We start from the raw sequence: 18,049 nt of genomic DNA, 5'->3' as shown, positions 1-18,049 counted from the left end.
CGCCTCTAGATGTCATTTTTGTTTTTGAGTAACCGTCTTCTACGCGTGACTTTTATATTACGCAATGCTTTTCACTCGCCTCTAGATGTCCCTCTCAACAGCGCAGCAATACATTAAAATTATTATTTGATTTATTTACTAGTTAATACTTTGCAACTGCAAAAAATCAGATTATTACTCAATATTTAACACAATTTTACTGAAAATAAAATTAAAATATTTATTTGAAAAGAATAGACACAGTAAATTTGACAGGGCCCCCTGCTGGCCCAGTGCCCTGGGCAAGTGCCCAGTAGGCCCGTGCGTTAATCCATGCCTGCCCTAACGTGCACAAATAGCGTCTTCAATGTCAAGTCACTGTATCAGGGCAATACAGTTTTGTGAAGATCATCCTTGTTTAAAACATGAACGAACAAAAGCAGGCCTAGAATGAATAATGGATCAGTGTGTTATAATTAAAAACAAATTAGCAATTGAATGCAGAGCAGACGGTACAGGCAGGTCCATTTAATCATACAATACATTTTTTTTGTGCATAATGATTTTCTCAGTTCTCATGACCCTGTATATTTTCCAAAATATTGACATTATTGTGTTTTTTCATCATTAATGCGTCCATTAACATATAGGGAGATCTTGCCTGTTGACATCTACCCTACTATTTTTTCACATGATATATGATGTGTTATCTGTGTTATGGTTTATTATAGTTATACATTTCAACTAAGATACAATATAATAATTAACATTTCTTTATGTGTTGTGGTGTGTTCTGGTGATGCGCAGATTGCGAATGTGTGCACCAGATGAGCGCGCATCAGGGTTCTGGCTAGAGAAGATACAGCTATGGACAAATCTCGCGAGATGTTGGTTTTAGAGTTGGACTATCCCGGAAAAAAAGCGGTTCTGGCTAGACATTATACATCGTAAATGCCGTGGAAATTTGGGTTTGTGTTAGGGTTGGGGGTAGGATTAAGGAGAAAACAGCACTAATACGACGAGATTTCACGAGATTTTGGCCGTAGCTGTATCCCTTCTAGTCACAACCGCGCATGCAGGCTCTCTCTGTCACTAGGCAGCTGTAAAGAAACCCCGTAGCAGGAACTAGTAGCCAAACAGCCGTTAGCATCCAAGATGGCGGGCGCAGACAGCGACGATTCTCTTTACCCTATTGCCGTATTAATTGATGAATTAAGGAATGAAGACGTTCAGGTAAACTGAAATATGCATTTTCACGTTAACTTCACGTCTGAGAAACGGTCTCGAGCATTAATAGCTGTGTACAACTAATATGAATCCATAATGTGGGCCTGTCCTAGTTTAGCTAGTCGGCTAACTGTTATGTAGACCGGTTGAGAGGCGATTCTGAAGGATTACATGTATCAAGTTCACAGGCAGCTAACACATTCAAGTCTCACTTTAGTAAAACTTAATTATCTTTTAAATAGTTAAACCCCATGTGTAAATTAGAAGTATTAAGTTACGTCTTTTTGTGTACTTTGTGTCATTCGCTAAACTGTTAGGTGTTCAGTTATTTACCTAGTAAATTAGTTAGGTAATTAGCTTGCTTACTAATATAGAGATGTTTAAGCTCAAAAATCCTCAGCTCAAAGAACACGATAGGAGATTTATAAGAAAAAAATAAGAGCATTTTCTTTTTTGTTGTTTTTGGTAAATTTTTCCTTTAACTGTGAAAGCAATGAGTGCTGGCTTGTTGTTCAATAAATTGTCAGAACAGGTCAGCAGTTTGTTTTGCTTTACTATAAAAGCACTAATTTTTGACATCTTGTCTTTTTTCTTGTTAGTTACGGTTGAACAGCATTAAGAAACTGTCCACCATTGCCCTAGCCTTGGGTGTTGAGAGGACACGCACAGAACTTCTGCCTTTCCTCACAGATAAGTTTCAGGGACAGTGCTGTTTAATATTGGTAGTTGGTAATTACATGCAAGCCAACTACCAATATGCAGGATGCACCAATGTATGGGTGCTATAATTAGGTATGATGACCAAATTTTCAAAAACCCCAAAGTTCAAAATCCCATGACTAGACAGAGCAGACATTCCCATTTACAAAGATACCTGGATTGTAAAAATCCGTTGAGGATTGAGAAAGTTGATATTTTTAATATATCAGAGGAAAAAGTTATATATGAAGAGTTTGGTTCCAAAACGCGATAAACGCCATTTAAAAAAAAAACGAGTTACTGCCAAAATCAGTATTATATCAGGTCAGTAGTTAAAAGTAAATTCTTAATTTTACCCAAGATCCAATATCCGCCGTGTTATTCTGTCATCTTTTCTCCCTTTTTTCCCAAAATGCGATAAACGCCACTCCCCCTTTTTTACAGAACGCAATAAATCCTACAGCGCACCATTCGCGCAATGTAAACAAACAATGGCGGCGCGCTGAGTACACAGAGTCCTAGTTTTCCTCATCTTGTACTTCGTGATCAACAAACAAAACAAAATAATACTTTAATTGCATTGATAAACCTGTGATGGTTTTCTGTGATGCGAAAGAAACGTAAGCCATCAACATCTAATAATTTCCCTGAGAGGCACTCGGGAGAAGGGTGCTTGTTCTCCCGACAACATCAAGTTTCTCATGCTAACACATTGACCCGAGGTGATCTTATTAATAACTTTACATTATTTTAATAAAAGTCAACGAAAATCGAGCTGGACCAAAAACATTTTACAGCTTATCGCTTTGAAAGACGTTAAGCGACGACGTCAAGTATAACCGCAATGACAGGGTTCTTAATATGACAAAGTGTTTTGATTAATGACATTAATGTTTATATTTTTACTAAGTGTGTTCAACTAGTCAACTAAATGAATATAACATGGCAAAGATGAATGCACATTTATATAGGCTATTGATTCAATAGATTCATAGCATTTTGAATAAAAACTTGTCATGGAAAAAATAATCCGTTTTTATAATAAATCTTTGAAAATCAACTTATGGATTTGAATTTTTTATGTTTTTATAACCTAAAGATGCTATGTGAAAGTTTGTAACAGAAAATAGTTGTTTTCATCTTGTCACTTTCTTGGTATAGAAAACACGTTTTTACCAAAATTTGTCAAAATGGATTTATTGCGTTTTGGAACCAAACTCTTCATATGGATGTCTATGGAAGGTGTGTGACTGAAAATGCTGCTTATTCACATGTTTTTGCTTGTAACTTTCTCATTTCATAAGATATTTGCATGAAATTTTAACAGAGGTAGAATTTTGTTAGTTTTTTTACTAATGAAATCATAAACATTTACTGTTTTAGTTGAAATGGGCCATTTAGTTGAAATTAGTTTGTCAGACTCAGACCCATGGTTTTCACACCAGTCGCGCTTGAGGCGTCAAATTCGCGTCTACTGGGTCTAGTTTGCCGCTTGAACACTTTGAGTTTACTCGCTTCATTCGTGCATGAAATTCTAGTGATCGAGTCATTCATATGGTAATTCGCTTCATGGAAGGGGCTTCTGCGACTCTGCTCACATCCTGTAATTACGTCACTACTAGAGCAAGCTCCTGATTGGTCAACAAAGCACATTTTTTAACTTGCGTGTTTGTCACAAAACGTCTCATCGCGCCGTGAGACCTCCAGACACGCGTCAACGTGTCTTCACATTGACTTAACATAGAAATTACTCGCGCTTGACGCCTCTACTGCTGCTGGTGTGAACGCAGCATTAGAACGATGCCTGCATATTCTAATGTTCTGACGGGACTTTTACTAATCTACTACCACAAACGTGAAGAGGTCTTCTCGGGTCCAAAGAAATGTACCCGACCCGAAATGACCCGAATCACTTCATACCCGAACCCGACGTGCATAAATAAAACATTTTTAAAGAAAGACCCGACCCGAGACAAACCCGAGAAAATTAGACCCGAGTCCGACCCGAACTAGTGAAATTTTTTTTTTAACCCGACTGGAACCGAATGTAAACGGCACTGACGTGTGTGCATTCTGCAGACCCACGCGCAGCAGTCAGACAGAAAGAAACTCCGGTGGCCTTGCAACCAATTTGGCAAGCTGCTCCATTCGTTTTACTTTGTTATCTGAAGACGACACCAACGTAACCGCTAAAATGTACATTTATAATTGACTGACATGTTTGTCTCAACGAAAATGAACCTTCCGACAACCACATAATGTCGCAGATGAGGGGTTTGAAAAGGACATTGACGCACACAGGCGAGAGAGTTCGTGTCCGAGGCACATGTGAAACTTTTAGACCCGAACCCGATCGGGTCTCGGGTCGGACCTCGGGTTTTCGGATCTAAGTGGACCTGTGAAGACCTCTAACGTGAATACCAAATTTCCGTGATTCATCCTTCTCCTCCATAGGTTTTGATGAAATTTCATCAGTACTAAGATAAAAAAATCACAATGTACAGATTAGCTGGCCAATAGCTGGGACACAGTAATTTTCAGATCTACGAGTTTTGTACAAAATCATAGCGTTTGAGGTAGGCAGGATGTCTGGAGCTACAAAAATGTGGAAAATGTTTTTTTTTTTGCCATAAACCACGTACCATAAACATACCATAAACACGAATGCATTGTATTTTACCAAATTTACAAAATAACATTGTTTTTTAGCAATGAAATATGTCCCCAAATGTTTGTGTATGATATACAAACATAAATTATTTACATTTCCAAGTAAGTTTCCCATTTGGAATATTTCCAAAATTTCCCAGATGAAGTTCCCATGGAAAGTTTCTGGAAATTTACGCCCCAGTTGCAACCTTACATATTAGTCAATCGAATATTGGTATCAACACAGATATATATATAGCCAAGCATCTCTAGTTAATAATAGTTAAAGGAATAGTCTACTCATTTTCAATATTAAAATATGTTATTACCTTAACTAAGAATTGTTGATACATCCCTCTATCATCTGTGTGCATGCACGTAAGCGCTGCAGCGCGCTGCGACGCTTCGATAGCATTTAGCTTAGCCCCATTCATTCAATGGTACCATTTAGAGATAAAGTTAGAAGTGACCAAACACATCAACGTTTTTCCTATTTAAGACGAGTAGTTATACGAGCAAGTTTGGTGGTACAAAATAAAAAAGCGGATTTATCTCGTTTTGCAACGAAACTCTTCATATATAGCCAAGCATCTCTAGTTAATAATAGTTAATAACTTCAAAATGCTTGTATCATAATTAGGGCAGGGTATCGATAGTAATTTGCTGCTATTTCTTTAATGTTGTCCTAAACAGATACCATATATGATGAGGATGAAGTTCTGCTTGCCCTTGCTGAACAACTGGGAAACTTTACCTTGCTGGTTGGAGGTCCAGAATATGTGCACTGTCTCCTGGTAATATTCACAGTGTCTTTTTATTAAGAAATTTATCGTAAGAAATAATTATGTAGTATTCATGTTCTTGTCACTGACTGTCCCGTGTGTTTTCAGCCCCCTTTGGAGAGTTTGGCAACGGTTGAAGAGACAGTTGTGCGTGACAAGGCAGTAGAGTCCCTGCGCAAGATTTCTCACGAGCACTCCCCAGTAGACCTGGAAGTTCACTTTGAGCCCTTGGTAAAGCGTTTGGCCAGCGGTGACTGGTTCACATCCCGCACCTCTGCCTGTGGACTTTTCAGTGTTTGCTACCCACGGGTTTCCAGCACGGTCAAGGCCGAGATTCGACAGTAAGTTTGTTTTTGACGTTTATTGCAAAATTAAAACGGATTATTGACATACAATCCAGCATCTTGGATCTTATTGGTTATTTTTTATTGATTTGCCTTTTTTTCTATTTAACCTATGTTCACAGTGAATAAGCATGTCAATGTAAATAAGCTAAATATAATTACAGAACTGTTATGTTGAAATCTTTCTTATATGCTGTTTAATTGGAAACATGTTAACACACGTACCATCTTTCCTCAGGCACTTCCGCACCCTCTGTTCCGATGACACTCCCATGGTGCGACGTGCAGCTGCCTCCAAGCTTGGTGAATTTGCCAAAGTGTTGGAGTTGGACTATGTTAAAAGTGACATCATCTCTCTCTTCACTGCACTGGCATCTGATGAACAGGTCTGGTTTCAATAATACTTTGTAAAATATACACGCGCTAATGGCGTCATTACTGAAACCACAGCTAAAGGCAATGCGTGCGTGTTCCATGAAACGACCACTGCAGTCTTGAAAAGTTTTCATTGTGTTTATGTATCCAGGTGCTACAGCAGAAATGTATTATAACTGTATATCTGATTGCCAACATTTCTATCATGAATTTTTGTATGTCGCATTTTTTTGTAGGACTCTGTCCGCCTTTTAGCTGTAGAGGCTGGTGTGAGCATTGCCACCCTGTTGCCTCAAGAGGACCTGGAAGCTCTGGTAATGCCCACTTTACGCCAGGCAGCAGAGGACAAGTCCTGGAGGGTCCGCTACATGGTTGCAGACAAATTTTCTGACGTAAGACGAAAGCAAATCACCTCTTTCTCTACCCGATCTACAACTTGATCTGAATAACTAGTATCGACCCTGAAAAACACATTATTTTGAAATTGAAATATGTAATGACATGCTTGTCTCTCTGAATTTATAGTTGCAGAAGGCCGTGGGTCCAGAAATCACAAAGAATGATCTAGTGCCAGCCTTCCAGAACCTTCTGAAGGACTGTGAGGCTGAAGTCCGAGCTGCTGCTGCAAACAAGGTCAAAGGTGAGATAAGATGCTGAATCCTTTTAATCTTGACTTTTACATGGAGATGTAAAAAAAATTAAGATTATAATTTCTTTTTCAAAGCCTTAAATGTATTCACACATAGTCCAATGGTTTTCAAAAGCATATTAAACTTTACTGTGGTATCGAAATTGCTACAGAAAATCCCAAAATTGCACAAGCATTAGTATTTGTAACTAAACCTGGGGTGTCCTTAACAGATTATATTTTTTTCATCATTAGAGTTCTGTGAAAATTTACCAGAGGACAGCAAAGAGACCGTCATCATGACACACATTCTTCCCTGCATCAAGGTAAGATGTGGTTTTGTCAAGGCTTGTTGTTATTCATGTCAAACATCATCTCTCTGCCATCTGTCACTTGTAAGGATGAATACTTGAGCTTTGTTGCCCTGTTTCACATTAAAGGAATAGTCTACTCATTTTCAATATTAAAATATGTTATTACCTTAACTAAGAATTGTTGATACATCCCTCTATCATCTGTGTGCGTGCACGTAAGAGTTGGAGCGCTCTGCGACGCTACGATAGCATTTAGCTTAGCCCCATTCATTCAATGGCACCATTTAAAGTTAGAAGTGACCAAACACACCAACGTTTTTCCTATTTAAGACGAGTAGTTATACGAGCAAGTTTGGTGGTACAAAATAAAACGTAGCGCTTTTCTAAGCGGATTTAAAAGAGGAACTATATTTTATGGCGTAATAGCACTTTTGGGACTACTTCGACTCGGCGCAGTAACACCCTCCCTCTCCCATTATGAGAGTGAGAAGGGGAGCGGTCTTTTCAGGCGAGTCGAAGTACTCCCAAAAGTGCTATTACGCATAAAATATAGTTCCTCTTTTAAATCCGCTTAGAAAAGCGCTACGTTTTATTTTGTACCACCAAACTTGCTCGTATAACTACTCATCTTAAATAGGAAAAACGTTGATGTGTTTGGTCACTTCTAACTTTATCTCTAAATGGTACAATTGAATGAATGGGGCTAAGCTAAATGCTATCGAAGCGTCGCTGCGCGCTCCAGCGCTTACGTGCACGCACACAGATGATAGAGGGATGTATCAACAATTCTTAGTTAAGGTAATAACATATTTTAATATTGAAAATGAGTAGACTATTCCTTTAAAAGAGTAGTCCACTTTAAAGATGGGGTCCATTGACTTTTCATAGTAGGAAAAAAATACTATGGTTAGTCAATGGGCCCCATTTTTAAAGTTGACTACTCCTTTAAAATTGGTGTGCCTTGCCAATCCTGGATCAGTTACAGGCAGATAACTCAGCAGATGTTTTCTAAGCATTTAAGATGTAAACCAGATCAGACTAGCAAAGGGTCTGTGTGTCTTAACACTGACCTACAAGCTGTAGCTAGGGTCCGTTTCGGTTTATTAATGTCATTGGATTGTAAACATTTTCGAGTGGTGTCTTGCTGTGGACTTGGACCTCTTTGAGAGTGCTTATGCTTTTGTATTGGCAATAGGGCTGGTCCGAACACCATTTTTTGAGCTTTGAAGCTTCGGTAGTAATCAACACCGAATATTCAAAGCTTCGGAGGGAGCGGGCTGAACATATTCTTTTCTCTAATAAAGGCAGGAATCTCTGTGTATGTGTCTGTTTGCATTTATTATGTCGAGAACCGTTCATCCTATTGACTTCACGCGTGACGGATGTGTTGCTGCCAAACGAAGGGAGTGCAGTGTCGTATTTTGTGCCATATAGACAGACGACACGTTCAAAATAACCGGACTACAAAACATTGCGAGTCGGGATTGCGCCTTTACGCGTGCAGGGCTTATATGCTTCGGGAACAGTCACTGCACTAGTGATACAAAACACAAGTCTGTTTTTTGAAAATACGCTCATTTTCCAGCTCCCCTAGAGATAAACTTTTGACTTTTACCGTTTTGGAATCCATTCAGCTAATCTCCGGTTTTGCCGGTACCACTTTTAGCATAGCATAGCATAGCATAATCCATTGAATCTGATTAGACCATTAGCATCGAGCTAAAAAATAACCAAAGAGTTTCGATATTTTTACTATTTAAATATAGATATAGATGGTAGGGGAGAGCGGGGCACAACCTAACACTTTTTGGTTTTGGTTCAATCATTCAAAAAATATTTGAGTTTGATTAATTATATTTTTACACAAGCAACACACACGTCTCTGCTACAAATGAACTTTTGAAGTTTGTTTCTATTACTTACCATTATTGGAAAATTACACCAAACGTGACAGAAGTGCAAACGTTACAACTTACCCCTTAGAGGTGGGTTTAATTGTAACAGGCAGGGGGTTAGTTGTTACACTTGCTAAAAATTTGCAGGCAAATATTTCAATACTATTTCGTCTATATACTTGAGGTGGATATTGTTTATATATCTGTCTATAATAGACATGTATCCACACTGTATTCATTCATCCAGCCCTTTTATAACAATAGTTCAATTATAAATGGATACAAATGTCTAAATATGTGAAAAAAGCAGCACAATTGACAAAAAAAATTTTTTTTTTATATGTGACCCAGTCTGTAATAACAATACTACAGTTTCAAAAATCAAATTCTGAGATGATGAGCAGTCTGTTTTCTGTCATTCATTTCATTATGATTTCAATCTTTGATGTGACGTTATTCAATTAATATTAAAGAGATGAACAAAAATAAATTTGACACACGATTTTTGATAAGACAGGCACATTTATTTTGTTGGCAGGCAGCAATCATTCGTGTGTAGCCTATTTAAAACAACGGCAAGAATTACGCTAACTGTTTTCGTATTGTAAGTGCTGAGGGGTTAGTACAGCTTTACAATTAAAGGTGCAGTGTGTAGATTGTAGCGGCATCTAGCAGTCAGATTGTGAATTGCAATCAACAGCTCAGTCCACCTTTCACTGAAACGCATAGAGAAGCTACGGTAGCTGCCACAGGACAAACATGTTGTTGTTTTAAGACAAAACAGAGTAATGCAAAAAAACGCAGTTTGTCCGTTTAGGGCTACCATAAAAACATGGCGGCACAAGATGGCGACTTCCATGTAAGGGGACCCGCGGTGAATGTAGATAAAAATGTTTCATACTTACATAATAAACACATAACAGTTCATTATGTAAGGTCTTTATACACCACTGATAATATAATTATGTAGATTATATTGCATTTCTGTCAAGAGATCCTTATAAATGTTACACACTGCACCTTTAACCCGCTGGGTCAAAATATTTTCAAGACCACCAAAAAAGTTGCTAAGACCTGCAGAGATATTTCAAAACAATGCTATGTTTTAGTCAGCAAGACACTGATTAATATGACATGGCATTGGATTTGGTTTCTTACACACCCAACATAGAAACCGAAAAAAAACCAAATGATGAAAAAAATTACTTGCATGCCACGAAAACACTCGTTCAACAATAACTCTCTGGAAAAACATTTAACATTTCCAGTAATTTGCGGGAGATAATTAATAATTGGAAGCATGAAAAAAACAGAAAATTAAAACGCTCAACCTCGTGCAACAATGTAAACAGTCCGTGTTACAAATAACCCCGTGTTAGTTTTTGCCCCACACACCCCTATTATCTCATCCTGTATCCCAAAAAAATACAGATGTTATGGGTTTTATAAGTTGGGTAATCCACCACCTGGTGGATAATAGAGGAAATACGGATAGCTGGAAAAACTCGTCATTGACAGGGAAGCGTTTTCTCTTAAAGGCACACCATGGAACTTTTTGGCCACTAGGGGGTGCTAGACATGTATTTTTCACGCCTGGCGCCCCTAGAGGCCACAAGCGCCGCAGCACTGTCGCAAAGGAAAGGAACTGGCCAACCTTAAAACTAAACTAAAAACTAAACATTTAAAACGCTAAACGATCAACATTTTGAGACAACAGGGAGAAACGCAGTCATGTTACAACTTTCTGATGAGGAACTCGTCGTGGCAGAAGCCATTTCTCAATCTGAAGGTTGCAGCCTCCGGATGTCGTATTTCTAAGCTGTATACGTCATCAAGACTGTCTTATTTCACAATATTAACAATTACAAAGTTGACTATTATACTTAGTTAATCCTAAATTGTTGCAGTATGCTTATGACTTGCGAATGTAATGCTCAGTTTACCTTAATAAACCAGGCTTGATGACGTATGCAGCCTGCATATTTGACCTCCGGAGGCTGCAGCCTTCCAATTGAGAAACGACCAGAAGTATTTCCTTGCCTTTTTCCAAACAAATATTGTCTCTCTCTCCCTCGCCACCAGGATTTTCCGCAATTGCGCTCGTTTTTCCTCTCTTTTGTGTGAAAATTGTCGCTCCAAATCCAAGTAAACTGATGTGTTTAGGTCTGCCGCTTTGTAATACGTCACGTGAGTGACAGCGGAACGCAGCAAATGAGGAAGAGAGAAATGCTCGGATCTGATTGGTGAATGAATAGGGTTTGGTTTTACACTGTGTGAGTTTGAGCAAGTTTGACTGCTATAGCATCCTGGATCGTCATGTAAATACCATAGACACAGTAAAAGAAAGGTAAATACGTGAACACAGCGAACTATAAGCAAGATAATCGCCGTCATTTATAAAGAAGATCGCATTTATGTATAAATCAAGATCGTGAGTTTATATAAAAAATTGCCTTAAAGGGGAATCGAACCCGGGTCGCCCGTGTCATCGGTCCGTGACACTAACACGGTGCCACAGAGTCATATAATAGAAGTTGCTCTCTACACTCCTTAAGTAACCTTCAGCAAAATTCACATTAAAAACAAATTGTGAGGAGGAAGTGACGTATGCCGTAAAGCAGTCGAATTTTGTAGTTTTTTTGTGCTCTGGTTACTACCAGAAACCCTAAGTTTTAAAATACGAGTTAAACTAATACAGACCCCGTCAGGCTATGGTAGACATGTTATTCAACCTATTTAAAGTCGATGTACTATCACAAGGGTCTTGAAATTTTATTATGAAGGTTGAAAAATTACATGGTGTCGCTTTAATTTACAAGTGGGGAAAGACTTAAGTGGATACATGAAGTTGATAAATACAGTACAGATCTTGGTGTTGAGTGCTTGTTTTGATTATTGAGAATTGCTTTGATCAAGATTGTATTGATAAAATTGTATTGTACGGTTTACTTTTGTCAATAGGAACTTGTATCGGACACTAATCAGCATGTCAAATCTGCACTGGCTTCAGTCATCATGGGACTCTCCACCATCTTGGGCAAAGACAACACCATTGAGCATCTGCTTCCTCTTTTCCTGGCCCAGCTAAAAGATGAGGTAAGCTTTGTCTTTTGTATATGTGTGTGTGAGAGAGACAGGTCTGGCCGAGGTAATTTGCGTCATGTTTCAGTCACAGATGAGACTTCTGTGCAACTGGCCACTTTGATCCTGTTAAGGTGAGACGTTGCTAATGCTAGCCTTTTAGTGGAAAGCACGAAGCATTGAAGTGACAGATGAATGGATGAGTACAGCTCACTATCTCTCGTCTCATCTCTTTATTTAGTGGCCCTTTTTTGTTGCACGCTGCCGTCTGTATTGTGATTCGTCTCTTCTTTAGGCTGTTAGCGAGAAGTCTTTGAACATCTGTCAGTTACGTTGACTAAACGAAATAAATAGAACAAAGCAAACTTTTAGATTGTAGCTTGCATTGATCTGTGTTTAGTTCACCTAAAGTTTATCATTAGTCATGCACTTTTATGCTATTTTTGTCCTGTGTAATACAAAAGTAGTGAGTTTTAAAGAATTTACAGAACCTGTATTGACAGTCGGCTGTCCAATTCCAAAACTATATATTTTTATTTCTATTCCCTCAAGTAAAGAAGTAGTTTTATTTGCTTATAAAACCTCAGGTTACTTCAACTCAAAATGAGCTGGGAACACTCTTGTTGTGTACATTTTGAAATTGGTCTCTAATATATACGTTTGTCCTTCGCTTAGTGTCCAGAGGTTCGCCTTAACATCATCTCCAACTTGGACTGTGTAAATGAGGTTATTGGAATCCGCCAGCTTTCCCAATCTCTTCTCCCTGCTATCGTTGAGCTGGCCGAGGATGCCAAATGGCGAGTGCGACTGGCCATCATTGAGTACATGCCCCTTCTGGCTGGACAGCTGGTGAGTCCCAACCCATCATCAATGTCCTTAGGTGCCGTATATTAAGTAGATATCAAAAAGTTCTGTTGGTCAGACTTTCGATTTTCTTTAAAGGGGACATATCATGAAAATCTGACTTTTTCCAAGTGCTATAATTTTGGTCCCCAGTGCTTCTATCAATCCAGAAAATGTGAAAAAGATCAACCCAGTGACTTAGTTTTGGTAAACCATTCTCTGCAAGCATGTGAAAAAATAGGTCATTGAAATTTGGCTCCCCTTGTGATGTCAGAAAGGGATAATACCGCCCCTTAATCTGCACTATCCAATCACAGCACTTCCATTTAGTGCAGAGATCAACTCATTTGCATAATAAAGGACACATGCAAAAATGCTATATATTTAACATGCTATAAATTATCTATATGATATTTTGAGATAACACTTCACATACGTACTCTGGGGACACCAAAGATTTATTTTGCATCATAAAAAAGTTTTGTGAAATGTCCCCTTTAACATTCAAAGCATTTTAAATGATTATCCTATTAGGTTATTACATCCAAGTCGCCGTGAGTCATGTAAGCTAATCTAACCAATGATTAATTGTGTTTCTTCTCTGGTGCTTCCAGGGTGTAGAGTTCTTCGATGAGAAGCTGAATTCTCTGTGTATGGCGTGGCTCGTTGATCACGGTAGGTTACCTACGAGTGACTTATTGGGTCTCACTTAAATGAATTAGAAGCTTTGGTGGATGTCTTATTAGACAATGTATAATACTTAAAAAGTATTATTCCCAGATGGATCCACATAATATTTTGTGTATGCATTGTAAACAAACATACACTCCGTGTGTTTAATAAACCCCTGTCATTGATGTATTTAAAGTGCACTTATTATGCAAAATCCACTTTGACAAGGTGTTGTCATGTAGCGAGGGATGTCATTTTATGCAATTCCCTATATTTCATCAATCGATCATCAATCGAATAATCATTAACTGTAATAGTGCAATAAGTCTTTACTGCAGTGGCATATAGCCAATTACATTGCGTAAATGGCAATCAAAACAACAGCTTCCTCATGCGAATTAAAAGAGTTTTTTTTTTAATTAAGTTTTATGAAAAAAATCCATATTATTCCCTGGGGCTGGGCTGGTTTTTATTTTTATTTACCGCGGTCGGTAATCAACAAATTCCCGCGGTTTATTGGCAAGACAACGAGTTAAATAACATGCATGATTTATTTATCTTCAATACAAAACACGTGCAAATTACTTAAAGAACATGTAAAGTGAATTATTATTTCCTTCCACATTTCTTTAATTTCAACATTCAACAACTTGAAACATTAATATTATCAGTTAAAAAAAGTTAACGCATTGTGCGTGTCCACACGTGCCGACAGACATTTCGCCACTTTTCTATCCTTAATTTGTGAATAGCCTGTAAATGACGCAAATTATTGCTGCCCTGACGGTCTGGTAAAATAACCATTTGTATGAGAAATGTGGCCGTGCTTGAGTATAGCTGGGAAGCTGCATGCGTGTGTGTGCAAGATGACGCGGTCCGTCTGTATTGCGCGCACCCGGGCAGTCCGCGTCTGTCTCACGCGCACCCGGGCAGTCCGCGCACCCGGGCAGTCCGCGTCTGCCTCGCGCGCACCTGGGCAGTCCGCGTCTGTCTCGCGTGCTTGGACAGACCGCTTCTTTCCTCGACCCTTACCATAAACATCTGTCTTTTTCCACAAACAGAGAAATAAGATGCAAAAGCAAAACTTTTTGAAATTTATCCTGCTTTAGAAATGGCCACTGTTGTAGGCTAGATGAAAAAGAGACATTCTAACCTCTTTGGATATTAATTCTCGCACTGATCGCGTGCTCTTTATGTTGCGTGAAAATTTGATAATGTATGAAACCTGATTCTGTTGTTGATCTGTTGCGGCTGTTTGCACGTTCAAATTAGATAAAATGTTTGCATTACTTTAAACGGGTGACAGACAACGTCACCTGTATTTCTACTCAATGACAATTTAATATTAAAATCATATCATTTAATATTCAGTTAACAAGTTGCGGTTGTTAACAACCTGCGTGTATAACATCCCCACATATACACACAAGTGCAGGCCAAAATTTCAAGTTTTTTTTTTTTTGCGGTCATGACGGTGAAGAGCTTAGACCCGCTGCATGGGTCACATGACCGCGGTAATCCGGTTACCGCCCCAGGCCTATTATTCCGTGTGTATTGTAGGATAATATCATAAAAATTTAGACTTTTTAAACACACATGCTAAACTGTTCGCTTTAAATGCTTATATCTTCTGTATCCGAATGTTGATTCATACCAAAATGCCCTGTAATGCCGTTTTTGGCAATATTTCAGATAGCGAATGCCATTTTTTTGCGTTCACAGCCAGCCTCTTCTCACATGACGTTTAAAAGTCCAGGTGTGTGCTTGGCATCGAGCATCGTTGTGATCATGGCTGGTACGCTACATCCTGCGCTCTCGCTAATTTTTTTTTCTCACGCTGTACATGTTTTGTGCAGGCACCGCACACATGTGCCTAACCTTGCTTTTTCAACCATCGTCAAGTTTATCGATTTAATTATTATCGACAATTAACCAAAGATCATTTTCTGGCTCCCCTATAGTTAAACATGTTATGTTTAACGTTTTGGAATCCATTCAGTCGATCTCTGAGTCTGGCGGTACCACTTTTAGCATAGCTTAGCATAATCCATTGAATCTGATTAGACCATTAGCATCATGTAAAAAATAAGAGTTTTGATATTTTTCCTATTTAAAACTTGACTTTTCTGTAGTTACATTGTGTACTAAGACAGACTGAAAATTAAACATTTTCTAGGCAGATATGGCTAGAAACTACTCTCATTCTGGTATAATAAATAAGGACTTTGCTGCCGTACCATGGTGCAATAATATTATGCAGTGCCCGAAAATGGTTCCCTTTGGTAACTTTCAATAGCAGGGGATTATTTTCGGACACTGCGTAATATCACTGTTGCAGCCATTTTTGAGCGCGATGCTAATGGTCTAATCGGATTCAATGGATTATGCTAAGCTATGCTAATATGCTAAGTGGCACCGCCAGACTCTGAGATCAGCTGAATGGATTCCAAAAAGGTAAAAATCAAATGTTTAACTCTAGGGGAGCTGGAAAATTAGCCTATTTTCAAAAAAAGTGGAGTGTCCCTTTAAAGGTGCACACATGAAACTGCAAAATGCCCCACCCATATGATTTAGACATGCTATAACATTATCAATGGGGTACCTTCACAGACACATCTGGGACTTATAATACATCTTGTAAAAATACCGGTCTGTCAGTAGACTAATTTGTTGGTTTTTATAATCCTCAGTATATGCCATTAGAGAGGCGGCCACATGTAACCTGATGAAGCTGGTGGAGAAATTTGGAGCCGAGTGGGCTCAGAATACCATTGTGCCCAAAGTACTGGGCATGGCCAATGACCCCAACTACCTGCACAGGATGACTACCCTATTCTGCATCAATGTGAGTCAGTACTTGCGCAGGCTCTGACATTTAAATCTGTCACATTATATCATATTTGTAAATGCATGAAATCCATGACATTTAGCTCGCAATAATAAAAAAATTAATATAAATTCCATGGTTTTTAGTCTCTGTCTGAGGCGTGCGGCCAGGATATTACCACCAAACACATGCTTCCTGTAGTTTTGAAGATGTCCAATGACCAGGTGGCCAATGTACGCTTCAATGTAGCCAAGTCACTTCAGAAGATTGGACCTGTCTTGGATAGCAAATTAATCTTGATGTAATAGTTGCGTTACTCATTAAGCTTTCCTTTTACAGCTGTCTCCAAACAGAAGTAAAACCAGTGTTGGAGAAACTGGCATCGGATCAAGATATGGATGTTAAATACTTTGCCCAGGAGGCCATCAGTGGTGAGTTAACTCATCTGATGCTGCATAAATTACATCATTCTATTGAACCTCACAACATATTTTTTTGGTTCCTCCATGCAGTTCTTGCCCTGGCCTAATGTACCTTCTTGCCGAATGTGAAATCCACCCTCAAGCTGACCTCCATTTGTATTTATTGACGTCCAGGATCATCCACTGGACTGTTTATGGAGAATCAATGTGTTTTGCTCCCTCGGTGAGAAATGTTTTCGGGAAACTTGGCTTCTCTCAATGTTTTGTTCGACTGTAGCTCTCGTCACCCTCAGCTGTGAATGAAATTTGACCACATACAGTCTCGCTCTACATTCTTAACCTGCGATAATGCTGCTGTGCCCTCTTAATAGGTCTGTTTTCACTTGTTAAAGTCGCACCTTCTAGATGCCGTTTTACTATTCACGTAACAATGTAATGACTACTTAGCCTTTATTGCATCATAGGTTTAGAGAAGATATTTTATTAAATACAGTGAGGAATTTGAACACCCTGCTATTTTGCAAGTTCTCCCACTTAGAAATCATGGAGGGATCTGAAATGGTCATTGTAGGTGACAATGGCCTGGACATGTGCTGGTTTAAGCAGGGACGTGGGAGAACTTGCAGTATAGCAGGGTGTTTAAATATTTATTTTCCTCACTGTATATCGGTCGAGATATGTTAACCTGTAGTAACTTCAGTTGTCCTGATGGTTGCAATGTTGCTTAAGTGTCGAGTTTTGACCCACACATGCGTAAAGAAAGGTAAAGGGCACAACCATCTTTTAAATATTTTGTTTCCTGTACGTTGGTCCTCAGGCTGACTGTTATGGACCCCCTGGAAGCACTGTCTGCATGCCTCTTCATTCAGTGGGCATGCTTAAATATTGTTCTTATCTTCTTAAAGGGACCATGACAAATGTGACGTCCTTCCTGTAACAGACACTCATAAACGGCCCTATATATTTTCTGGAAGCAAGTTTTTTTCTTTCTGTGCCATTTGATCATATTGCACATTTTTTCTGTGATTTTGTAACTTCTCTTTCATAAAAATGCATTTTCATGTGTCAGTAGACATTGAGGAGAACCCCATTAACCACAGGGGACATTTTTGAACTTTCTCTTATGTTTTCAACTAACACAATGTGCTTTGGCTGTGATGTTGACCTCTGCAGCTTCTCTTCAGTGCGTCAGTAAACTAGTATCTTCCGTGTTATCAGTGTCATTAGAATGTGTGCTTTGGATTTTATATGAATATGGTCACATTGCCCTTGATAGTAGGGGAAACTCAATAAAGAACAATATATAACCTGA

General features: G+C 38.8%; 1 protein-coding gene across 1 annotated transcript; it reads left to right on the top strand.

The window, feature by feature from the left end:
* Nucleotides 1-1,052: 1,052 nt before the first annotated feature.
* Nucleotides 1,053-18,049, top strand: ppp2r1ba (protein phosphatase 2, regulatory subunit A, beta a). The gene is made up of 15 exons (XM_073860288.1): nucleotides 1,053-1,212; nucleotides 1,806-1,899; nucleotides 5,251-5,348; nucleotides 5,445-5,677; nucleotides 5,919-6,066; nucleotides 6,292-6,447; nucleotides 6,581-6,695; nucleotides 6,939-7,009; nucleotides 11,854-11,988; nucleotides 12,649-12,822; nucleotides 13,431-13,491; nucleotides 16,179-16,333; nucleotides 16,462-16,604; nucleotides 16,655-16,746; nucleotides 16,828-18,049. The coding sequence occupies exons 1-15, from the start codon at nucleotides 1,135-1,137 to the stop codon at nucleotides 16,842-16,844; spliced, it is 1,770 nt and encodes a 589-aa protein (XP_073716389.1). The 5' UTR covers nucleotides 1,053-1,134; the 3' UTR covers nucleotides 16,845-18,049.

This window comes from Misgurnus anguillicaudatus, chromosome 22, assembly GCF_027580225.2.
Source record: "Misgurnus anguillicaudatus chromosome 22, ASM2758022v2, whole genome shotgun sequence".
NCBI lineage: Eukaryota > Metazoa > Chordata > Actinopteri > Cypriniformes > Cobitidae > Misgurnus > Misgurnus anguillicaudatus.
Note: the sequence above shows the minus strand (reverse complement) of the source record. Positions and strands in the feature narration are given on the sequence as shown.

Excerpts from the sequence above, each read along its gene's own strand:
- ppp2r1ba (XM_073860288.1), top strand. The coding sequence starts at position 1,135 with ATGGCGGGCGCAGACAGCGACGATTCTCTTTACCCTATTGCCGTATTA. Across the intron at positions 1,213-1,805 it reads TAAGGAATGAAGACGTTCAG|TTACGGTTGAACAGCATTAA; the intron begins GTAAACTGAAAT and ends TTTTCTTGTTAG. Across the intron at positions 6,448-6,580 it reads TTGCAGACAAATTTTCTGAC|TTGCAGAAGGCCGTGGGTCC; the intron begins GTAAGACGAAAG and ends CTGAATTTATAG.